This window comes from Musca domestica, unplaced genomic scaffold, assembly GCF_030504385.1.
Source record: "Musca domestica strain aabys unplaced genomic scaffold, Musca_domestica.polishedcontigs.V.1.1 42, whole genome shotgun sequence".
Taxonomy (NCBI): domain Eukaryota; kingdom Metazoa; phylum Arthropoda; class Insecta; order Diptera; family Muscidae; genus Musca; species Musca domestica.
The window spans coordinates 1,885,735-1,913,219 of NW_026712329.1; the positions used below are offsets into that span (position 1 = coordinate 1,885,735).

The following is a 27,485-nucleotide window of genomic DNA, read 5'->3' on the forward strand; positions in this document are numbered from 1 at the left end:
GTGAAGAACAATAGCGAATGTCTTCTGCCATTGAAGACACCAGCAAGTGCCAATAATCTAACTGTGACATTATTGGCATCATTGTTCTTCGCACTTAAATCAATTGTTCTAGCTGTGAGTTGTTCTATTTAACCGCACGATGTCATGGCTAACAAAACAACAAAAGTAATTGTTTTAAGTAATAAAAATAAAGGAGAAATTAAACAATAGATGGATATTTATGATAAGAAAATTTCAAATGTTTTTGACAGGAAAGCAAAAACCATTGATATCAGTAAAAAGTGCATAAGTTTGGTCGGTACGAACTATTTTTACCCCTACCGTTGTAATAACACGTACTGTGTTGTGTGTGTATAAGTATGTTTTTGGCTAAAAAATTTGTAACACTTCTAGAGTTTCGATCCTAGACCCACCAAGTAACATAACGATCTCGGCGAGCTGACGAGATCTTGCTATGGGTGATTAACATACTTTACATGGCGCATTTATGTACAGGATTGTATGGAAATGATGACAAAATATTTAGGGGATGAAATGATCACGAAATAGATGTTTTCCTGATTTTTCAGTCGCTATATAGTTCAAAATTATAGGCCAATCGGCACGCTTGGAAAAGCCTTGCATTTTGATATAATTCGGATTTGATAGTAAGCAGGTGATATGAGCCATAATTTTTGTTTGAAAATACCGAAATGTTCATTCAACCGCGAATATTTTGGATGTCGAAAGTCACTTCTCAGCGAAAAGGGCACTTCTGGTTTTTACGTATATACTTATAGTCGATATCCTATTTATAACAAAACTAGTAAACAAAGGCTATACTCGGATGGCACTGACCATTTGATACCCTACGACAAAACTAAAATACCAGGTATTCCTGTAGAAGATAAACGCAAACACACTATTTCTCCCAAGATGTATTTCGGGTTGAATGAAAAAAAATAAAATCAAAAACATCAAAATATAAGCTAAACAGATCGATTACAATAATATCCTATATCCGGTTTTAAACGATCAAAGGCGTTTAAACGCAAATTCAGAGCTTGTAATTCCTGAAAAATTGTGGTATTTATTGAGGATATTATCTATACGAACATATGAACGTACAAGTCGAGTTTATGAAAATCAAAAAGTCTGAAGATGTGTGACTTGAAAATGTAGTAAAAAGTCTAAACCAAAAATTGAAATATAAAATTCTAGTTTCGGACAGTCTGAAGAAGTAGTTGACTACAGCATCGAACTAATTTTCGAAGTTTGTGGAAAATGCTAGAGTATTTGAATATTTTGATTTATATAATGTTTTGACATTGCAACTTTCGTAATAAAAATTCTAATGTGGTTTAAGAAAAAACTCAATATTAAAGTATGACCAAACAACAGTATGGTTAAGTGGGGTATTAGTTCGCTGCAAATAAATATATACCACACATATATTTGATATAACGAAATGTTTGAAAAAGAAAAATATGAAATGTACATCAATTGCAGCAGTTAGTTGCGGCGTCGAAGAGGCTGAAAGCATTATTTGACCCAAAATATAAAATGTATTTTGCTTAGAAAAATTGGCGGCTATACTAGGAAGTGTTTGATACATACAGATACATACAAGTATGATACATACAGTCGGAATAAGTCTATTATTAATCGAATGCATTAACTTTTAATAAATTAAATTTAATTACATTAAACTTTCGACTCGTTAGGTATATACTTTTACATCCGAATCTGCGGCATTTTTAATGTTTATGTTACGATTTCCAACCGAAAAAAATGGATCAAAAGAAATAGAAACCCTAACTGTTGAAGGTTTCAAGGAAAAATTGGGTCAGCTTAATTTAGCGAAAAGGTGAAATAAAGGCGAACTGCAGGCCCGTCTACTTGAACATTTCGGTCATTCTACACCTGACGGCGGCTCTGATTATGGGGAGCATCATCGGCTGTTGGACATGGCACAATGTTGTTTACTTTGAGGGACATTCAAGGCTCGGACTCCAGTTTTAGTGGTGGCTTAGGGAGTTTGAAGATTGCGCTTGCACAGTTGAGTGGGATAACTTAAGGAAGTTCATATATGGAAAGGAACTATTGACTGGGGCTGGCAAAATGTTTGTTAGGAGCCAACCTAGCATAAACAAGTAAAAAAGCTGTAAGTTCGGCCGGCCGAACTTTGAATACCCTCCACCATTTGATACAAATTTAACAATTTTCAAAAAAATAAAATCCGTTAAAAATTCTGTTAAAAACTTGAAAATACCGAATGAAGCCTTATATTAGAGTCCATACGACGACTTGGACCTGCATAGGCAACTTTTGTCACAAGCTATTAAAATATTCAAATGCGAAACTTGAAAAAAATCTGCTTATAATGTAGCTAAAATCATCAAAATACCGAATATAGGGAGGTACCAGGTAGGTAAAATACCATAGGGAGGTAAAATACCGAATGAAGCCTTATATTAGAGTCCATACGACGACTTGGACCTGCATAGGCAACTTTTGTCACAAGCTATTAAAATATTCAAATGCGAAACTTGAAAAAAATCTGCTTATAATGTAGCTAAAATCATCAAAATACCGAATATAGGGAGGTACCAGGTAGGTAAAATACCATAGGGAGGTAAAATACCGAATGAAGCCTTATATTAGAGTCCATACGACGACTTGGACCTGCATAGGCAACTTTTGTCACAAGCTATTAAAATATTCAAATGCGAAACTTGAAAAAAATCTGCTTATAATGTAGCTAAAATCATCAAAATACCGAAAATAGGGAGGTACCATGGTGGTTATAAAACGTGGATCTGAACAGACAATTTTCTGTCATAGGCTGTAATATCCATTACGAAATTCAAATACAAAATTTGAAACAATTCCGGTAAATAATGTCGCTAAAATCATCAAAATTGTCTGAAAATATCAAAATACCGAATATCATCAAATACCCCCGTTATATGGGGGCTACACGATATCCTGGACCTATATAGACAATTCCCTTCTGGGGGATAAAGTACTCACAAGGAACTTCTTGTGGGAATTTTCAGACAATTTCATTGAAAAATGTGGCTAAAATCATCAAAATAGCGAAGATCGGGAGGGTATTGTTATATGGGGGCTATATGATATTGTAGACCTATATAGACAATTCTCTTCTTAGGGATAAAGTACTCACAAGAAACTTCTTGTTAGAATTTTCAGACAATTCCATTGAAAAGTATGGCTAAAATCATCAAAATACCGAATATAGGGTGGTCCCGTTATATGGGGGTATACAATATCGTAGACCTATATAGACAATTCTCTTCTTGGGGATAAAGTACTCACAAGAAACATCTTGTGTACATTTTCAGACAATTCCGTTGAAAATCATCAAAATTCTGAATGTTTGGGTGGGGGGTTGTCTATTCGATATCATGGACCGATATAGGCCATTTTCGAACTTGACTTGCCTGCAGACAAAAGAGAGATCTGTGCAAAAATTTAGTTTCATATCTTAATTTATTTGACTCTGATTACAACAGAAGGACACAAGGACAGACAGGGCTAAATCGTCTTAGAATTTTACGCTGATCAAGAATATATATACTTTGTTGGGTCTAAAATTATTTCGTTGAGTTACAAACGGAATGATGGACCTAATACACTCTCCATACTATGTATGGTGGAGGGTATACAAATAATATTTGGAGCAATAGATATACCAGACTGAGTTTCACCAAATTGGAAGAATTCGGTCGAATATGAAAAAATCCATCCAATTTGGGCGGATATCACATATATGTTGGACAGTAACCGTAAAATCGGATGAAGATGTATATAAAAGGTATATAAAAATCTGAACCGATCTCTATAAAATTTGGTACAGGTTTTTTCGAGCTGTATCCGATGTCCGGCATCAAATATCCTTGTTGTGCAGTGCATATTACGCATACAACATATATATGGGAGCTCTAGCTATAATTGAACCGATTTTCACCAAAATAGATTTACTTGCTTCTTTATTAAACTCCTTTGGATGTGCCAAAATTCAGGAGATTTGGATTGATATTGGACATTTGGTACACAACCTGTACTTGGCTTACAAAAATACATAGACGGACGGACGGCCATGCTTAAATCGATTCAGGATGTAAATTTATGCAGATCATCAAAAGGAACTATGGGTATATCTCGCTTCCTTCTCCATGTTGCAAATAAAATGCACAAACACATAATACACTTACCGTAGGTAAAATAACAAATATTCGGAGATGCTGACTTATGAGTGTTAAAGAAATAATGAGCCCCGCACCACAGTGTGATGTCGGGTATAAAATACAAACAACTTAGTGACTTGTGTAATATAATCGTCAGCATTATTTTTTTAAATTGTTGTAAATGTAAATTTTTTTCTCCACACACATCCCCTTTAAAGTGCGAAGGAACATGAATAAATTATGTCAACTCGGCAATTACTTTCTACCAAAAAATGGCAATAATAAATTTACCACTGATGAATTGTACTGGGCCCAACTAAATAATAAAATTTATAATAATGCAAATTTTTTTCCAAGTCATAAACCTTAATTTATGAAAAACCATTGAGAGTAAACGGAGTTCTGACCTCTTTTGCAAAAGCAACAATAATGTATGTACTTCTTTTTGGCAATGCAAATAAATCACGGCTATTCCTAGGAGGAAAAGTTTGGTTGGAAATCAAATATTCACACACACGCATACACACTTAAATTTACATATAAAGATTAATTGTATAATGAAACTATAAGAGAAAAAACTTTGGCTACAACGTAATTTTCTCATCGCATTATAGCACGTACTAAAACAATAAAAGAATATATAAGAAATAATGTGAAATTACCGATTTTTAGTAGATTTGATTTGTAATTTTAATAATAGTTAATTATTTTATATCAAACTTTTTCAATCAAATCAAAAAGTGTGCTATTGGGGCGGTGATGAAATAAGGACAAGATAAAAAACAAGTAAGGAAAGCTCAAAAGTCGGGTGGGGCCGACTATATGATACCCTACACCACTATGCATATTTAGTAGAACTCTCGTAAAAGAAAGTTTTATATTGCAATTTCTGAGCTCTATGACATATCTGGTACAAAATATCATTATGGTAGAGTGCATATTCCGAAAGTTGGAGATTTAAATACCAAATCGGATGAAGCATATATATGGGAGCAAATTTGAAATTCTTCCTTCTATGCTAAACTCGGTTGAATTTCGAAAATTCACTCCTTTTGGGCTAATACTAGCTATTTGGTGCACAATAAACCTGAAATCGAATAATGATATATATGGAGGCTATATCCAAATCTGTGCCGATCTTCATTAAATTGAAAAAAAAACTATTTCTGCATCTGATATCTGGTACCAAATATTATTCTTGTATCGTGCATCAAATTTGAAATACCTATTTCTATACTAAATTCAGTCTGAAGTGCTCAAAATTTCCACCATTGGGTGCACAAGAAACCTAAAATCGGATGAAGAATCGGAACCGATCTTGATAAAATTTGAACCATGAATTGTTATGCTGTATCTGATATCTGGTGCACAATATCAGTCTCGTGGAGTGCATATTACGAATGTGAAGGATTTAAACACCAAATCGGATGAAACATATATATGGGAGCTATAGGTATATCTGAACCGATTTTCACCAAATTTGAAGCACATGCTTGTAGGCTGCATTCGGTCAGATGTAGCAAAATTCATACCATTTGGTCAGATATTAGCCATTTGGTGCAGAAGAAACATAAAATCGGATGAAGATATATATGATAGCTATATCTAAATTTGGACCGATTTTCACCAATTTCAATAAGGTTCGTCCTTGAGCCAAACTAATGTTATTTAGAAAATTTCATCTCAATCGAATAATAAATGCGACCTGAATTTTGTTTACAAAATTACATGGACAGGCGGACGGACAGACGGACTTACGGACATGCATAAATCGACTCAAAATGTGATTCTATGCTGATCACCAAATGGAACTATCAATTTTCGTACCCACAATCCTGGATTTTGAATGTCCAATATTTTTACCAAATATGGTCCGATTTCGAAAGCTTCTTAATGTGACATAAATTCTAACTCCATTGAAAAATTTTGGGGTCATGTGGTCACCAATATAAATTTTGCTTTGTTTCTAATTTTTTACCAAATAGTGTCGGGATTTCGAAAGGTTTTTACTATTTCAGAGTAAAATTGAACTTTTTGGTCAAGTGGTCAAAGGCGTATTATGTCTTTGTGCTTTTTATACCCTCCACCATAGTATGGGGAGTGTATTAAGTTTGTCATTCCGTTTGTAACACCTCTAAATATCCATTTTAGACCCCACAAAGTATATATATTCTTGATCAGTATAAAATTCTATGTCGATTTAGCGAAGTCCGTCCGTCTGTCCGTATTAAGTCTGCAGGACTTTTGGTAGGTCCACGTTTTGCTATCGTCCCCATATAATGGTAACTCCCGATATTCTGCACTTTGATGATTTTAACGACATTATTCATCGGAATTGTTTCAAATTTGGCATTTGAAGTTCGTAATGCATATTACAGCATATGATTGGAGATTATCTGTGCAGGTCCAGATCTTAGTATAGCCCCCATATATCGGTACCTCCCTATATTTGGTATGTTAATGATTTTAGAGACATTATTCATTGGAATTGTTTCAAATTTATTTGAAGTTCGTAATGGATACTGCAGCCTTAGGCAGAAAATTGTTTGTGCAGTTCCACATTTTGGTATAGCCCATATAATAGTACATCCCTATATTGATGATTTTAGCCACATTATTCACCATTTTTTCGCAATAAAATTGTATGGTATTTTTAAGATTTCAAAAGAATTTTTGACGGATATTATTTTTTTGAAAATTTCAAAATTCGTTCCAAATGGTGGAGGGTATTCAATCAAATTAAGCCTAGAAATAAGTATGCCAAATTTAATCGAAATCGGATCGGATATAGCTATATCTCACATATATATATATTGTTCATCCGATTTGATATTTTTGTCCTCCGCAACATATACTCTGTAACAACATTATTTGGGGAAATATGTCAAATACAGCACAGAAATTCCTTTCCCAAATTTTATCGAGATCGGTTAAGATTCGTATATAGCTTCAGAACTTCGTACGCATTTGGAACTCCCGTAACAAAAAAGTTTTTAATGGAAATTTATATGAAAAAGATCATATTAGCAATAAACCTTATTTGAATGTGTATTGTGGCTTCAGAGTAGTCACAATTTGGGAACAACAAACTTGGCGGAGGATTTTGCACCTCTAGCACCAAGAAACATAGCTGTACTTTACATGATACGACTTCAATAAGAATCACATAAAAAATATTTATTGGTGTAAAAGATATACCGGACCGAGTTTCGCCACATGGAAAAATTCGGTTGAATATGAAACAAGTAAGCAAAGGCTATAGCCGTGCAGGATCGAGCATGTGATACCTTACAACACTGCAATATATGAGGAGCCTCCTTATGTCCAAATCCATTTAGGAAGATTTTGCTTTTTAAATTATATCATGAAGCGCTGCCCAGATATTACCATTAGCATTTTGACCAGGGACATTTGCCCAATATTTACGCACTCCATCGTGCTGTTAGTTGTTGCGGTCCACTATACCGCTAAATATAATCCAATGGTCATGCAAATTGCCAGACTTCTTCCCTGACTTAACTTTCTTCTCATGCAAAATTCCATGTCGATTGGTTTCAATTGTGTGATCAGGAAATTTTCCAAATTTAATCTGTGATTGGCTAGTCTAAGATATTTGGCTATATTCGTCAACGAAATCAGCTTCGTTGCAAGTAAAAGTAAAAAAGCAAGTAAAAAAGCAGTTAAGTTCGGCTGGGCCGAACTTTAAATATCCTCCACCATTTAAAAAAAAGAAACTTAAAAAAATTCAAAAAACCTTTGGAAACTACAACTTAAATGAAAACTGTATGGAGACTATACGAAGACGTGGACCTGCTTACCAAATTTTTTTGTCATAGCCTGTAGCACCCATTACAAACTTCAAATACGACATTTGAAATAATTCCATAAATAATGTCGCTGAAATCATGAAAGTACCGTTATATGGGAGTTATACCAAAACGTGTACTTATGCATACAATGTTTCGCCACCGAAGCTAGAACCCATCATCAAATCCGTGAAAATATGTAAAAAAACCATCAAATTACCAAATATCGGGAGGTACCGTTATATGGGGGCTATGCCAAATCGTGGACCTATACATACAATGTTTCGTTACCGGAGCTAGAACCCATTACGATCAACAAATACCAATTTTTAGAGAAATCCGTATAAAAATGTGGCAAAAATAATCAAAGTACCGAATATCGGGAGGTACCGTTATAATACCAATAAGTGGACCTGTACATGCAACGTTTCGCCAACGGAGTTAAAACCAATTATGACCAACAAATACCATATTTTAGAAAAATCCGTCGGAAAATGTGGCAAAAATCATTAAAATACCGAATATCGGGAGATAGCGTTATATGGGGGCTATGCCGAAGCGTGGACCTATACATACAATGTTTCGCCACACAAAATAGGTCCCATTATGACCTACAAATACCCATTTTCAGACAAATTCGTGAAAAATGTGACAAAAACCAACAAAATACCGAATATCGGGAGATACCGTTATATGGGGGCTATGCCGAAGCGTGGACCTATACATACAATGTTTCGCCACACGAAGTAGGTCCCATTATGACCTACAAATACCAATTTTCAGAAAAATCCGTCAAAAATTTTGTCAAAAATCATCAAAATACGGAATATCTGGAGGACGGGGAAAACGTGGACCGATATATCTCATTTTATATACCAACCATCCTAGACACAATACACATTGTTCTGATTTCAACAGACAGACAGACGGATATCGTTAAATATCGTTAGAATTTTATGATGATTATGAATATATATATTTTATGGGGTCTAAGGCGAATATTTAGAGATATTACAAACATAATGAAAAAGTTACTATATCCTCCTTTCCAAGGTGAAGGGTTTAAAAAAGATGCATATTACGTTGTTTATATAAATTGCATTACAAAATTTGTTGCATACAATGCATTTTTGTCTGAGATTGACTTAAATCCTTTGTTGAAACTAAATTTATATTGATAGGAATATGTTAAAATCTCGCGTTATACCATGGTACTAAAATTTCAAGGTAAGGCAGATTGATTTAACGGCCAGAATTTACCTTTTCATCTATTTGTGACTTCAGCGGAATTAAAAATATTCGCAGTTTAATGGAAGATTTGACCTATATTCAACACAAATGTTATGGTCCATTTCACCCACTTAATATTAACCGATGACCGTCCATCCACGGGAAATTTTTCTGTTTTTGGTGCATTTCAACCCCTAAATATTTTGCGATCATCTCCAAAAGCAATAGACTCTTATTCTGACCATAACCCCACCTACCCTTGCTACCTGTAGAGTGATTACAATAAACATGGACAGACGGTCGGACACACATAGCTAGATCGACTCAGATCAGCGAGATAGGAGCATCCGTATGTACTTTCCTATGTGGGAAACCAATATTTATTTATGGTAAGTTGTAAGGTATAAAAATATAGGCTTTTATCCTGTCTTATTTGATCGGGAGTTATGACCTGTAGAGCGACTACAAAATCGGGGAAAATTCAGTTTTTGGACTATTTCATCCACTAATCCTAAAAAAAAAATCAAAAAAATATGACCTTAGCTATGAGGGCATTTAAAATTTTGCGAGGATCGAATGATTGCAAATTGGTATGGGCATATGATTCTGGTATATGATGATGGGCATACGATATATACGATATACGATGTAGGACCAATGTTTCGAGTTGTTACAAACTTCCCAATAAAAATAATAATATGGAACTTTCCTTTGCGACAAAACACAGCCGTAATACCAACTATAATTTGAAGGAAATTAATAAAGTATGGCATATAATAGTCGTTTGAACAAAAAAATTACGTTTCGTTATAAACACGCATCTCTCTATTTAATATTAAATTACGAAAAGTTCTGTTAAAATGTTAACAACAAGAGTGAGCAAAACTTTTTGGCATAAATTGTTCTTAATACAAAACCTACATTCAAACGTAATAAAATCTTGGATTTCCTCACTTATCTACACAAAACCGACTGAAAAAAGAACAAACTTTTGCATCCTCATTGAGCAACACGGATATGAAGAATACTCAACTCAAGAAATCTTAGTCATTTTTCAAATGTGTTTACGTTTGAATAAATGTCTAAAATGTTGGAAAGAACAACATGAAACTATTGGCCAAACAGCGTTGGTACAAGTGGCTATACAGAAATACAACAAGAAATATAAACAAATGTGAAGATTGACCATTAAATCTATAACTTCTATCACTTACTACGCCGGTATTTGTGCACACAGTGTTTGGAAATAGAAAGAATTAAAGTCGATTACTCATGGTGATGTGGTGAATTGAGTACAACATATATTATTTTTTGATTGGCAAAAACGTTTACTACTAAATAATTGGATTCGACAAAAAGGTGAAAAAATAGAATGTTCCATTTTACCACAACTTTCTTTTTATCGCATTGAAATAGCAATCTTGTGATTTGAACTGCATTAAGAGTTGTTTCAAATCGCTCATTTTCATCCACAAGTACTCGGAACAAGTCCGGAACTTACAACCTTTGTGTTCGTTGGTAGTTGGACACGCACAACATGTGCCAACGTTACTTATTACTTGATAATGAGAGCAGTAAGTTATTTTGCTTTGTAAGCAGTAATTTGTTTACATTATTTTAATTTGTTATTCGTCTCATATACCTAGTTTTGTTAGTTAGAGCTCCCTTAACAAAAAAGTTTATATTGGGAATTTTTGTGACCAGAAAATCATTTCTGTTTAGTGCATGATACGATTCGATAAGGATTATATTAAAAATATTTATTTATATTACAAAATATTTAAATATACCGTACCAAGTTTCACCAGGTGGTAAAATTCGGTTGAATATGATAAAATCTATTCAATTTGGACTGATATTAAATATACGGTGAGCAATAACCGTAAAATCTGATAAAGATGAGCATCGAAGCAATATAATAAGTAAAAAAATATTAAGTTCGGCCGGGTCGAACTTTTAATACCTTCCAACGTGGACCTATACATACTATGTTTCGCCAAAGGAGCTAGAAACCATTAGGACCCACAAATACCAATTTTTTGACAAATCCGGGAAGAAATGTGGCAAAGATCATCAAAGTACCGAATATCGGGGGGTACTGTTTTATGGGTATATAATATAATCAAAATACCGAATATCGGGAGGCACCGTTATATGGGGGCTATACCAAAGCGTGGACCTATACAAACAATGTTTCGCCACACGCACTAGGTCCCATTATGACCCACAATAACAATTTTCAGACAAATAAGTTGAAAAAATTTGCAAAAACCAACAAAATACCGAATATCGGGAGGTACCGTTATATGGGGGATATACCAAATCGTGGACCTATGCATACAATGTTTCGCCACCGGAGCTAGAACCCATTATGATCAACAAATACCAATTTTAAGGCAATTCCGTGAAAAATGTGGCAAAAATAATCAAAATACAGAATATCAGGTGGCTTCGTTATATAGGGGCTATATCAAAGCGTGGACATATACATACAATGTTTCGCCACACGAACTAGGACCCATTATGACCTACAAATACCAATTCTCAAATAAATCCGTGAAAAAATGTGGCAAAAATCATCAAAATACCGAATATCGGGAAATATCGTTATATGGGGACAACACCAAAACGTGGACCGATATATCTCATTTTCAATACCAACCATTCTAGAAACAATACAAATTGCTTTGCTAAATTTTGGCGCTCTACGTCAAACAGACAGACGGACAGATAGACAGACGGACATCGTTTAATCGACTTACATTTCTGCTGATTATGAATATATATACTTTATGGGGTCTACGACGAATATTTAGGGATGTTACAAACAGAATGACAAAATTAAATAATTTCCAAGGTGAAGGGTATAAAAATCGGTAAGTTAACGACGAATTCAAAGTAGTCGCTAAAACCTACCAATAGATACCAATGTTGTCCACTTTAACTTTTTTATGTCAAAATTTTGGGTTTCAAGACTACCAATTTTCGTCGGTAACTCAAAAAATAAGTAAGAGAATCCCACTACTGAACCGGTTTTCACAAAATTTGAAGTAACTGTTTCTAGATTGAATTCAGTCGGATGTGCCAAAAATTTAAAATTTAAAATGAACAATTAACCCGAAATCGGTAGAAGATATATGTGGGAGCTATGCACAAAGACATAATACCCTTACCACTATGTAATGTAGTGTATAAATGTAAAAAAAAAAAAAATAAAAACCTCCACTTTAAAGCACAATTAAGGCATAAAAAAACATTTGAATCGCTTTTGTGCGGTTATGTGAAAATAATATACGCAAAACCCTTTTTATACCCTACAACACTATGTGTTGGGGGTATTATAAGTTTGATTGGGCCAGAATTTATGTAACACCTCGAAATATTGGTTTCCCATATAGGAAAGTATATATGGATCTTCCTAGCTCGCCGAGCTGAGTCGATCTAGCTATGTATGTCCGTCCGTCCGTCTGTCCGTCTGTGCATGTTAATTTGTAATCACGCTACAGGTCGCAATTATGGCCCGATCCTTATTAAATTTTGCACGAAGGTGGTGTTAGGGTCAGAATAGAAGCCTATTTATTTTGGAGATGATCGCCAAATGTTTAGGGGTTGAAATGGACCAAATACTGAAAAAATGTCGGATTTTGCAGTAGCTCTGCAGGTCGCAATTATAGACCAATCGACGCGGAATTTCGCACGTAGCTAGAGTTTAGGGCGGGGAAGAAGCCCACGTGAATTTTTTAAATCCCGGCGAAATCACAAAGTCATGACAAGGTTACTTCTGACCTTTACATTGATGTTACCATCCAACAAATCGGATATATAGCAAAATATGTGCGATATATATGTCTATCAAAGAAGATATGCTTGAAAGATCTCTTATATGTCGAAAACGGCTGCACTGATTTCGACATTTCTCATTAATTCAGAATGGCCTCTTGGCAGGAAAGAAAAAACGTATAAAAAATCGCATAAAAATATCTCTCTAAAGATGAAAATATTGATTTTGTACAATTTTCTCATATTTTTTCAATTTTGTCATATTTTTTGCTTATTTTCATTTTGAATTAAACATTTGGTAATATTTCTACAGCTAACAAAACTAAGTAGTTAGGGTATCAGGATTTCATATACAGATCGCATTTATGGCCCGATCCTTACGAAATTTTGCATGGGGATAAAATGAGGGTCAGAATAGAAGCCTACCCTTTTTGGAGATGATCGCCATATATTTAGGGGTTGAAATGGACCAAAAAAACTGCAAAATTGTCAGCAGGTCGTGATTATCGCCGGATCCTCATGCACATTTGAATGGGGGTTACCGCACATTGCAAAAGCCAAGCAGGAGAATTCACAAATACAGGAAAGACGCACTTCTGACTATTTCGTTAACGCTGATTTCGTTGAAGAATATAGTCAAATGTCTGTATCTCATATAGATGTGATTCAGTCAAAAACCAATAATAAATGTTAATCTTTTGCCACTTCTGAGAGATTATAGGTCTTTGGGAAATATTGGTTCCAGATCTAGGAAGACCATTTACGTGCAACATCTACCAATAAATTGGAAATGAGCAAATTAGTTAAAGTTGCTATTATTCGAAAATTGGAGAACGAAGCATGATGGTTTTCTTTTATTATTTGTCACAATATCTTGTGGAGTTCTTTCGAGTATCTTGCATATATAAACTGTATGGTTTATTATAGTGTTGTAGGGTATTCAACGGTCGGCCCCGCTCGACTGTAGCCTTTGCTTACTTGTTTTTTTGGTAATAATGTTTGCAACACAAAGGAGCTAGAAACCATTAGGACCCACAAATACCAATTTTTTGACAAATCCGGGAAGAAATGTGGCAAAGATCATCAAAGTACCGAATATCGGGGGGTACTGTTTTATGGGTATATAATATAATCAAAATACCGAATATCGGGAGGCACCGTTATATGGGGGCTATACCAAAGCGTGGACCTATACAAACAATGTTTCGCCACACGCACTAGGTCCCATTATGACCCACAATAACAATTTTCAGACAAATAAGTTGAAAAAATTTGCAAAAACCAACAAAATACCGAATATCGGGAGGTACCGTTATATGGGGGATATACCAAATCGTGGACCTATGCATACAATGTTTCGCCACCGGAGCTAGAACCCATTATGATCAACAAATACCAATTTTAAGGCAATTCCGTGAAAAATGTGGCAAAAATAATCAAAATACAGAATATCAGGTGGCTTCGTTATATAGGGGCTATATCAAAGCGTGGACATATACATACAATGTTTCGCCACACGAACTAGGACCCATTATGACCTACAAATACCAATTCTCAAATAAATCCGTGAAAAAATGTGGCAAAAATCATCAAAATACCGAATATCGGGAAATATCGTTATATGGGGACAACACCAAAACGTGGACCGATATATCTCATTTTCAATACCAACCATTCTAGAAACAATACAAATTGCTTTGCTAAATTTTGGCGCTCTACGTCAAACAGACAGACGGACAGATAGACAGACGGACATCGTTTAATCGACTTACATTTCTGCTGATTATGAATATATATACTTTATGGGGTCTACGACGAATATTTAGGGATGTTACAAACAGAATGACAAAATTAAATAATTTCCAAGGTGAAGGGTATAAAAATCGGTAAGTTAACGACGAATTCAAAGTAGTCGCTAAAACCTACCAATAGATACCAATGTTGTCCACTTTAACTTTTTTATGTCAAAATTTTGGGTTTCAAGACTACCAATTTTCGTCGGTAACTCAAAAAATAAGTAAGAGAATCCCACTACTGAACCGGTTTTCACAAAATTTGAAGTAACTGTTTCTAGATTGAATTCAGTCGGATGTGCCAAAAATTTAAAATTTAAAATGAACAATTAACCCGAAATCGGTAGAAGATATATGTGGGAGCTATGCACAAAGACATAATACCCTTACCACTATGTAATGTAGTGTATAAATGTAAAAAAAAAAAATAAAACCTCCACTTTAAAGCACAATTAAGGCATAAAAAACATTTGAATCGCTTTTGTGCGGTTATGTGAAAATAATATACGCAAAACCCTTTTTATACCCTACAACACTATGTGTTGGGGGTATTATAAGTTTGATTGGGCCAGAATTTATGTAACACCTCGAAATATTGGTTTCCCATATAGGAAAGTATATATGGATCTTCCTAGCTCGCCGAGCTGAGTCGATCTAGCTATGTATGTCCGTCCGTCCGTCTGTCCGTCTGTGCATGTTAATTTGTAATCACGCTACAGGTCGCAATTATGGCCCGATCCTTATTAAATTTTGCACGAAGGTGGTGTTAGGGTCAGAATAGAAGCCTATTTATTTTGGAGATGATCGCCAAATGTTTAGGGGTTGAAATGGACCAAATACTGAAAAAATGTCGGATTTTGCAGTAGCTCTGCAGGTCGCAATTATAGACCAATCGACGCGGAATTTCGCACGTAGCTAGAGTTTAGGGCGGGGAAGAAGCCCACGTGAATTTTTTAAATCCCGGCGAAATCACAAAGTCATGACAAGGTTACTTCTGACCTTTACATTGATGTTACCATCCAACAAATCGGATATATAGCAAAATATGTGCGATATATATGTCTATCAAAGAAGATATGCTTGAAAGATCTCTTATATGTCGAAAACGGCTGCACTGATTTCGACATTTCTCATTAATTCAGAATGGCCTCTTGGCAGGAAAGAAAAAACGTATAAAAAATCGCATAAAAATATCTCTCTAAAGATGAAAATATTGATTTTGTACAATTTTCTCATATTTTTTCAATTTTGTCATATTTTTTGCTTATTTTCATTTTGAATTAAACATTTGGTAATATTTCTACAGCTAACAAAACTAAGTAGTTAGGGTATCAGGATTTCATATACAGATCGCATTTATGGCCCGATCCTTACGAAATTTTGCATGGGGATAAAATGAGGGTCAGAATAGAAGCCTACCCTTTTTGGAGATGATCGCCATATATTTAGGGGTTGAAATGGACCAAAAAACTGCAAAATTGTCAGCAGGTCGTGATTATCGCCGGATCCTCATGCACATTTGAATGGGGGTTACCGCACATTGCAAAAGCCAAGCAGGAGAATTCACAAATACAGGAAAGACGCACTTCTGACTATTTCGTTAACGCTGATTTCGTTGAAGAATATAGTCAAATGTCTGTATCTCATATAGATGTGATTCAGTCAAAAACCAATAATAAATGTTAATCTTTTGCCACTTCTGAGAGATTATAGGTCTTTGGGAAATATTGGTTCCAGATCTAGGAAGACCATTTACGTGCAACATCTACCAATAAATTGGAAATGAGCAAATTAGTTAAAGTTGCTATTATTCGAAAATTGGAGAACGAAGCATGATGGTTTTCTTTTATTATTTGTCACAATATCTTGTGGAGTTCTTTCGAGTATCTTGCATATATAAACTGTATGGTTTATTATAGTGTTGTAGGGTATTCAACGGTCGGCCCCGCTCGACTGTAGCCTTTGCTTACTTGTTTTTTTGGTAATAATGTTTGCAACACTCATAGCAACATGGTCATGTTCGTCAATAGTTCTGATTTGTGAGCAAAATGTCAAATGTGCTGGATCGGGATTCTACTGGTCCAGACCTAAAATTAGGCACCTTGTTGTGGTTTTCATTCCCTTTTTTACACGAATTCCTAGTAAACCCACCTCATCTTCCCCTTCCACAAAAATATGAGACCTTTCGCATTTGGTATTATTGGCTCCTTTTAAGTAACCTAAACCCTGGAATTTTTAAATCGAATTTCGCACAATATGTTAGCTCCATTAGACAAATCTGTATTCTTAATTTCAGAATTCCAGTTCTGGCATTACAATATTAAGTTCCTTTTTGTTCTAAATTATAGAGAAGTGCTCCTTTTTTCTTTTCTGTACCAATGTTGTAAAATGTCAAGATTTTAATAATAACAAGTAAAACAAGTAAAAAAGCAGTAAGTTCGGCCGGGCCGAACTTTGAATACCCTCCACCACTTGGAACTAATTACAAAATTTTCAAAAAAAAAAAAAAAAATAAAATCCATTAAAAATTCTTTTAAAATCTTTAAAATATCTAATGTAGGAAGGTGCCGATATGGGGGGATATACGATATTGTGGACCTATAAAGACAAATCTATGTCTGCGTGTAAAGTACTCACAAGGAACTCCTTGTGTGGATTTTCAGACAATTCCGATGAAAAATGTGGTAAAATCATAAAAATACCGAATATCGGGGGGTACCGTTATATGGGGGCTATACGATATCGTGGACCTGTATAGACAATTCTCTCTCAGGGGGTGAAGTACTCACAAGGAACTACTTGTGTGGATTTTAAGACAATTCCATTGAAAAGAGTGGCTAACATCATCAAATACCGAATATCGGGGGGTACAGTTATATGGGGGATATACGATATCGTGGACCTATATAGATAATTCTTTTTGAGGGGGTAAAATGTCCACAAGGGACTCCTTTTGTGGAATTTCAGACAATTCCATTGAAAAATGTGGCTAAAATCATCAAAATACCGAATACCGTGGGAGTACCGTTATAGGGGTGCTATACGATATTGTGGACCTATATAGATAATTCTCTGCCGAGGTATAAAATACCCACAAGGAACTACTTGTGTGGATTTTCAGACAATTCCATTGAAAAATGTAGGTAAAATCATCAAAATACCGAATACCGGGGGGTACCGTTATATGGGGGCTATACGATATCGTGGACCGATATAGCCCATCTTCGAACTTGACCTGCCTGCAGACAAAAGAGAGATCTGTGCAGAATTCTTCCTATCTTAATCGTCTTAGAATTTTACGCTGATCAAGAATATATATATATATACTTTGTTGGGTCTAAAATGATTATTTCGATGAGTTACAAACGGAATGACGAACTTAATATACCCTCCATACTTTTTTTGGTGTAGGGTATAAAAATTAAGTTCGGCCGGGCCAAACTTTCAATATCCTGCACCTTAGGGTAAAGGAAAAAATTTTATATAAAAGTAAGACCGTTTACATAATGCAGTTAAATTTATCAAGATTCCATTATTTTTAGAGCCATACCAAAACGGAAACCTCTATAAGCAATTTTATACTTCAAGGATTGTCGTCTATCAAATCTTCTAAATACCAAATTTGAAACAATTATGGGGGTAAATGTGACTAGGATTATCAAAATACTGAATACCGGCGGGTATAGTTATATATGAGCTTTGGGGAAACATGGAACTAAATATTCAATTGTTCTGCCAAATTTTGAAGGTCAACGTCAAATAATGTGGGCTCTATCGTGATTTCAACAGACAGACAGACGGAAATCGGCTTTTATTCTATGTCAGATGTTCTCCCCATGATATATTAAAGAATTTTAGGTCACTTTCTTAACAATAAGTACACCCTGACACTACTTTTGTTATGAAACAGAAAAAATGTTAGAAGATTTCTGTAGAAAAAAGTGTATTGTCAGACAAAGTTAAATATTTAGTTTCTTTTATTACGATTCATCCTTATCTAATATTCCGCATCAATGCTTACCATTCCAGCTCGAAGAGATCGAATTAGCCCGTTTATAATTCCAATCATTTTATTTGAAATTCGAAGAAACAAAAACTAAGCCAACACAAACAATTTAATTTTTTATTTCGATTTTCAAATAGAATGTTACGATTTACAAGTGAAACTCTTGAATATCAGATGGAATACTCGAATTACAAACTTAATAGTGCGAATTAAATCTGAAAACCCTTCAGATATTTCGAATTACAAATAGAAATCTCGAATTACAAAATGTTTTAAAATACATCTGTAAATATTAAAGATATAGTCGTTTTCGTATTACTGTTTCTCCAATCACCACAATCCTCCGTTCTTTGAACGGCCTCAAAAAGCTACAATCACAGTTATAGAAATGATTTTATTTTTCATATTTTATTTGAGTTCCTGTTTGTTTGGTTTGCTCGACATAAAAATGTTTTTTTTTTTCTGTTCTCACAGCCTAGACAAGCTTTAAGTGAATATAAAAATGTTGTTGAATTTATTGGGCTTAAAAAGTTTTGTCGATTTTCTTGGCCAGTTACTTTGGATAGTTGTTGCTGTCTTTCTGCTGTAATTTATTGCGAACGTTTTATTTAATTGTATTTGTATTGTATGACTGTCAAATTGTTTTCTTATTTCTTTGTATTAAATAAATCTGTGATTGTATCTGTGTCTGTTTGCCTGTCTGCGCGTTTGTGTTTCGGTATCACTTCATCTAGAGTCGGCTAGCTGTCTGTAGGTGAAAAGTAGTGGAATGCGTTGATGGGCCTAATGTATAATACGCAATTCAAATGCATTTTCTAAAGGTTAGCGGATGATATATATCATGTGCGAGTTCTTTAAATGTTAAAAATTTTTTGTTTTTTTTTTAGTTTCGTTTCTTGAGTTGTATGATGAACGTCCATGTCTTAGAATACATTTTTTTAAATAGGCTAAGAAGAATAGGGAATATAATTCGGAAAATATTTAACAATATACGATTTGCTAATTGAAAATGTTGTAAAGAAATTATGTTTTCATATAACAATGAATGTTAAATAATTTATGTTACCCATGGGCTAATAGCATATCGTGTTTAAAATAAGTCCGGTTGTACTAAAAGATGTCAAAGACATCATTTATTCTAAAGTAGGTTTAATACAAAATTGAGAAATATCATTTAATTACTAAAAATGTTAAAAACCTTACCTTCATCGTCGTCTATTACAATTACATCCTCCGGCAATGGAATGTAGTAGTAATCGCTTTCATCCTCCTCCAATTCAATAACTTCCTAAAATATATTTAAAAATATTAATTTGTTATAAAAGGTGTATGCAAAAAGTGGTTACTAACTTATCATTATAAACTACAATACTATGTGTGGGTGGTATTGTATTGTTGGATTGGATTGGACCAAAATGTTTATAACAACTGGAAATATTGGTCCTAGACCTACCATGTACTACATCGATCTTCCTATATCGGGGAGCTAATTTTTAATACCTCTTCAGGTCGCCAGCGTGGATTTAGGGTATATGTCAGAATAGAAGGCAATTGCTTTTGGAGATTTTCACAAAATATTTAAAAAATGAGAGAAATTTACAATCCCTGTACAGTTTTTAGACAAAACGTCGAATCTTGCATGGGGTTAAAGTTTACAACAAGCCAGAAGCCAATAATTTTGGGTGATCATCGGATTGTATTAAGATGGTGAAATTGATCATACGGTTTTTTGTTAGAAAATGCCAAAATTTTCATTCAGCAGGGAACATTTTTAAAGCTGAATGTCACTTCCTGATGTATATAATTAACTATCGAAACTATATCGAAATATACACGGGAATCAAGAATTTCCATCTGCACGATAGACGGCGTAAATATAGAAACAATTTCCACGACGTTTTGAATAGTCTCGAGACTTTACTTTATATAACAGTATGTCAAAAATCAAATGGACCGAGAGAGCCTGACTGTAGATTTTGATTACTTTTTGTGTACTAAAAAAAAAAAAAAATAAATAAATGTGTATGACTCTTATGGAACTTTAAATATTAAATTTCAAATAATTCCATTGGAAATCATCAAAATGCTGAATATAGTGAAGTACAATTACACAGGTATAAAGCCATATTTGTTGTTACTATTTATTGTGAATTTTAATAACAATATTTTAAACCAGTAAGGAAAAGTCAAATGTCGGGCGGGTCCTACTATATAATACCCTTCACCACTATGCATATTGGGAAGAACTCCCGTAAAAAATAAAAAGTAGATCATACTACCTATCGACATTTGGCTTTAGAGCAATTATAGTTTGCTATAGAGTGCATTATATCACTTGGAGAAGTATTATATTAAAAAATAAGTATCAGAGCCGCGTTCACCCCGAAATTCACTCCATTTGAGTTGATGTTAGCCAGTATTTGCACAATAAACCTGAAAACGGATTAAGGATATATATTTGAGCTATATCCAGCTTTATAAGATATCTGCTACCAAATATCATTGTTGTCGAATGCATATTACGAATGAAACATATATCGGATGAAACATATATATGGGAGCCAAAGCTATATCTGAACAGCTTTTCTCCAAATTTGATGTACTTGCTTCTAGACTGAATTCGGTCGGATGTGCCAAAATTTCACTTCGACTGATATTGGCCATTAGGTCCATAATTAACCGAAATCGGTTGAAGATATATATGGGACCTTATCCAAAACTGTGCCGAACTTGATAAAATTTGACGGTTTTCTCCAAATTTGATTTACTTGCTTCTAGACTGAATTCAGTCGGATATGCCTGAATGCAGATCATTTGGACTGATATTGGGTATTTGGTGTACAATTAAACCGAAATCGGTTGAGGATATATATGGGAGCTTTATCCAAATCTGAACCGATCTTGACAAAATGTGATACACTTATTTCAAAGCTGTGTCTGATGTCTGGTACCAAAGATCATTGTTGGGGAATGCATATTACGCATGTGAGGGACTTTAAACCCCAAATCGGAAAAACTATATAGCTATATCTGAACCTATTTACAACAAATTTAAAGTACTGGTTTATAAGATGAATTGAGTCGTAATTGCAAAAATTCACTCCATTGGGGCTGATATTAGTGGTTTGATGCACAATAAACCTGATATGGGATAAAGATATATATGGGAACTACATCCTAATCTAAACCGATTTCGATAAAATTTGACAGAGGTATTATCGAGCAGTATCTGATGTTCGGTACCAAATATCATTCTTTTGGAGTGCATATTACGAATGTGAGGGACTTGAACACCAAATCGGATGATGCACATACATGGGAGCTATGTTATATCTGACGTACTTGCTTCTAGACTGAGTTCGGTCGGATGTGCCAAAATTCAGATCATTTGGACTGATATTAGCCATTTGGTGCGCAAGAAACCTAACATCAGATGAAGATATTTATGGGAGCTATATCTAAATCTGATCCGATCATTACCGATTTTTATAAGGCTCGTCCTTTGGCCAAACAAATATTGTTTGGAAAATTTCATCCCAATCGAATAATAAATGCGAACTGCGTTGTGTTTACAAAATTACATGGACAGACGGACGGACAGACCGACTGACATGCATAAATCGACACAGAAGATTCTATGAAGATCCTCAAAAGTAACTGTGGGCCTATCTCGCATCCTTCTCCATGTTGCAAACAATTGCACAAAGACATACTAAGTGGTGTATACAAAATCAATGAATAATGTTGTTAAAAAGTGACTGAATAGGGCTTCTGTAAGTTGAGCTTGTAAACTTGTTAAAATTTAATCAAAAGACAAGTAAAAAAGCTGTATGTTCGACCGGGCCGAACTTTTAATAGCCTCCACCATTTGGGACGAATTTGGCAACATTCAAATAAATAAAATCCGTTAAAATCTTAAAAATACCGACTATAGCCTTTATATTAGAGTCTAAAGGAAGATGTGGACCATAGGCAACGTTTGTCATAAGAAATTACAATATTCAAATGCGAAACTTAAAAAAATTCTGTAAATAATGTCGCTAAAATCATCAAAATACCGTATATCGGGGGTACCGTTATATAGGGGCTATACGAAAACGTGGACCTGTACAGACAATTTTCTGTCATGGGGTGTAAATTTGAAACAAGTCCGCTAAAATCATCAAAATACCGAATATCGGGAGCTGATCTTGAACGGGGGTCTATACGAAAAAATGGACAATTATCTGTATTAGGCTGTAGTATTCATTACGAACTTCAAATACCAAATTTGAAATAATTCCAGTGAAAAAAGTAGCTAAAATCAAAATACCGAATATCGGCAGGTATCGGGCTATACGACGACGCGGAACTGCGCCGACAATTTTCTGTCTTAGGCTGTAGTATTCAGTACGAACTTCGAATGCCAAATTTGAAATATGTCGCTAAAATCACCAAAATATCAAAAAAGGGTGGTACCGTTATATGGGGGCTATATGAAAACGTAGAGCTACTTGGCCCATTTACGAACTTAACCTGCCTACTGAAAAAATAAACATGTGTGCAAAATTTTAGCCTTCTATCTCAATTCGTTCGAAAGATAGCGTGATTACAACAGACGGACAGACAGACGGACGGACAGACGGTCGGACATCGGTAAATCGACGATACTTTGTTGGGTCTAAAATTATTATTTTGATGAGTTACAAACGGAATGACGAACTCAATATACCCTGCATACATCAGTGGTGATGTCTCACAACTAAATGGTCTATATGTCGTGGCGACAGGAATTTCTTAACTTCATGATATAGAAACAAGAAATAATTATGGATCCAAATACTCACAATTGCATCAGGTTTCTCCTTAGTAGTATTCATCTCATCATTCGCTTGCATATTTGTGATCTTCTCTTGTTCTGCGTCTTCACTTTTCTTCACATCTCTCTTGCACTCCATCGCATGTTCTTTTCCCGAATCATCATGCAGCAAACGATGATGTTTTCCATTGCATTTCTTACAACGCTGTTGCGATGTACATTCTTCGGTAGCGTGTGAATAAGCCAAACAATTCGAGCAGTAATTGAATTTCTTTACAACATCCCATCTTCTTTCAATATTCATTTTGCAAAACCGAAAACATTTTTTCAGCGGATGGTCTTTTTCACAGTAACGGCAATTTTTTAGAATTTTGGCTTTCATGTTGCCCTTGCACTTGGATTTTGGAGGTATTTTATCGATTATCTGGAGAAAACAATAAGAAATTACAAATAAACTTTTTTTAATAATTATAGGAAAAAATATTTTCTGTTTTATATTTCAAAGAAAATATTTGTTTTGACACAAAACACAATTCGTCTTTTGTCCTATTTATACAAAAAAAGAAAAAAAAAAAACTACTTTCACATAAAACCAAGTAAAATCAACATTTGTCTGTAATTGACCAAAACTGAAAGTGATTCATGATCCAAGGTAACATAACTCGTGTCGACATTTCGTATTCCTATGGCCATTTACAATGACCCAGTAGGTTATTAAACAAGATAATGTCATTTCTCGTACCATTTAGCGAAATAAAGTGTTGTTTTTCCAGGTTTGGCTCTCTAGAACTGAACAGCAATAAACGTTATAATTCCAATGTTAACTTGTATGTAATGATGTTTGAAATGTTCCATTTAGCTATTGTAACACAAGGCTAGATCATCATTATTAGGTGGATATGTGTTTTGTGTGTGCGTACATTAGAGAGGGTGAAATGTTTGGACACTATAAAAAAAAGCTAAGATCCTATAAAGTGCATATAGTCCAACGTTTCGCGGTTTCTGATATTTTGATGGTATTGAACACAGGTTCCTGCGGAATTAGATAAAACTTAGTTGAAAACATACATAGATTTATATGAATGAATACACGTATTTTATGAATGTTATGTAAATACGTCGAATGTAAAAATTATTCAACTTTTACGGACCTTAGTCCGAATTTATATGATGCAGATTTACTTGCTCTTTTTCTAGGACCGTGGATAAAAGTAGCTTGTATTGGTAAATTTCAGCCAACTCTTTTTGTGATTTTATTACACCATACATAGTATAGAGGGTATATTAGCTTTGTCATTCCTAATAGGCCCTACAAAGTATATATATTCTGGATCAGCGTAAAATTCTAAGATGATTTAGCGACGTCCGTCTGTATAATAACGCTTTCTTTCGAGCGAGTTGATATAGAAGGCTAAAAGTTTGCATACATGCAAAGTTTACCAGTAAGCAGGTTATGTTGGTAAATGGGCCATGACGGGCCACGTTTTCGTATAGCACCCGTATAAGGGTACCTCCTGATATTCGGTATTTTGATTTTAGTGACACTATTATCCGGATGTTCGTAATGGATACTACAGCCTCTGACAAAACATTGTCTTTGCAGGCCCCGGTCTTCGTATAGCCCCCATATAGCAGTACCTTCCGATATTCGGTATTTTTATTAGTTTAGCGACAATATTCACCGGAAATGTTTCAAAATTGGTATTTGAAGTTCGTAATGAATACTACAGCCTATGTCAGAAAATTGGCTGTGCAGGTCCACGTTCTGGTATAACCCGCATATAATGGTACCCTGTATTCCCTGTATTCGGTATTTTGATGAATTTAGCTACATTATTCACCGATTTTTTCAAATGTCGCATTTAGTATTGTAATGGCTTATTACAAAAGTTGCCTATGCATTTTGGCACACACTGCCAAATTCATTCCTGAAGTATGTCTTGGAAATTTGGTGAATATCAGTTCAGATTTAGATACAGCTCCATACATATTTTTGTCCGATTGCATTGTACGCTCCGTATTTAATATTCGTCCAATTGGAATGGATTTCGGCACATACGCGCGAATTGTTCCTAGAAGCAAGTACTTCCAATTTGGTGAAAAACAATTTAGATATACATATTTTTCACCCGATTTGGCGTTTAAGTCCCTCCCATTCTAAATATGAACTCCAAAATAATGATTTTTGGTACCAGATATATATCTCATACTATGCCACACCTTGAAACAGCGCATTATGTCTTTGCACGCTTGTTTGTTACATGCAGAGTGCTCGAACCTTTTGATGATATACATATGTCTTCATAATCTTCTGAGTCGGTTTATGAATGTTTGCCCGTCTGCCCGTGTATTTTTGTAAACAAAGTGCAGGTCGCAATTATTATTTGATTGACATGAAATTTTCCAAAAACCATTTGTTTGGATCAAGGATGAACTGTATTGCCAGCTGCCAAATATATCTTCCTCTTATTTCATATTATGTGTTTCCACAGTGGATGTTTTTCGGCACATCCGACCGAATTCAGCCAAATTTGATGAAAATCTGCTCAGATATAGTTATAGCTCCCATATAAATGTTTTATCGGAGTTTTTGTTTAAGTTCCTCACTGTAAAAATATGGACTCTACAACAATTATGATGATATATGATATGATTTGGACCTTCAAATGCGAAATTTGAAACATGTCCGTTGAATAATGTCGCTAACATCATCAAAATACCGATTCTAGGAGGATAAAGTTATATAGGGAAGTTATATACTAAAATGTTGACCGGCATGGGCCATTTACGAACTTAAGCAGCCTACTAGCAAAAAAAAAATGTTAGCCTTCAATCTCAATTTGTTCCAAATATAGCACGATTATTGTGAGTTTTCAGAGAAGATACAAACGTAATGACAATTTTAATTTACCCTCAAATAGAATTAATGTTTTTTATTCTCTACAACACTATGTATTGATCTTATTAAAAGCTAAATTGGGCGGAAAAGTTTGTAATACTCGAATTTTTGGCCCTAGATCGATCTTCTTATCTCACAGGGTTGAATCGATCTAGCCTGAGATATTAATTAATTCTTGTGAAAGATACTGATACAGTTCTAATTAACTTCATAACGTTTGTCCGAAACTTTACGAAAATCAAATTAAGTCTTCTGGACATAATTTAATAAAAAAGCGGATATACTCGCTCTTTCACCTAAAGTTTTTTATACCCTACACCACAAGGTGGTCAGGGTATTATATCTTTGTGCATTTGTTTGTAACAGGCAAAAGGAAACGAGATAGACCCATAGTTCCTTTTGATCACTTTCTGAGTTGATTTATGCATGTCAGTCCGTCCGTCTGTCTATGTATTCTTGTGAACAAAATGCAGGTCGCATTTATTATCCGATTGAGATGAAATTTTTCAAATAACTTTTGTTTGGCCCAAGGACGAACCCTATTGAAATTGGAGATAATCGGTAAAAATTAAGATATAGCTCTCATATATATCTTCATCCGATTTGCCTTTTATTGTGCACCAAACGTGTAATATCAGCCCGCATAGTATGGAATTTTGCACACACAACCAAATTAGGCCTGAAAATAAGTATGCCAAATTTGATCGAAATCGGCTCAGATATAGTTATAGCTCCCATATATATTGTTCATCCGATTTATTGTATTTGTTACCCACAGCCGTAATATGCACTCCGTAACAACGATATTCAGGGAAATATATCAAATACAGCTCAGAAATATCTTTGCCAAATTTTATCGAGATCGGTTCAGATTTGGGAACTATATCCAAATATATATTTTTATCCGATTTCAAATTAATTTCGCACCAAATGGGCAATACAAGTCCGAATTTAAAAGATACAAATGCTTCGGCATATTTAGT

The 27,485-nt window shown here is 34.6% G+C and overlaps 1 protein-coding gene across 4 annotated transcripts in view; it reads right to left on the minus strand.

The window, feature by feature from the left end:
* Window positions 1–24,102, minus strand: part of LOC101900139 (cytotoxic granule associated RNA binding protein TIA1) — a 279,044-nt gene extending 254,942 nt beyond the window's left edge. For all 4 annotated transcript variants that reach the window (XM_059127140.1, XM_059127137.1, XM_059127139.1 and 1 more), the window contains exons 1-2: window positions 23,632–24,102; window positions 20,009–20,093 (exon numbers count right to left, since the gene is read on the minus strand). In XM_059127140.1, coding sequence (XP_058983123.1) covers window positions 20,009–20,093; window positions 23,632–23,985 — 439 coding nt within the window. In that variant the 5' untranslated portion in view covers window positions 23,986–24,102. The remainder of the gene's footprint in view (window positions 1–20,008; window positions 20,094–23,631) is intronic.
* Window positions 24,103–27,485: the final 3,383 nt, after the last annotated feature.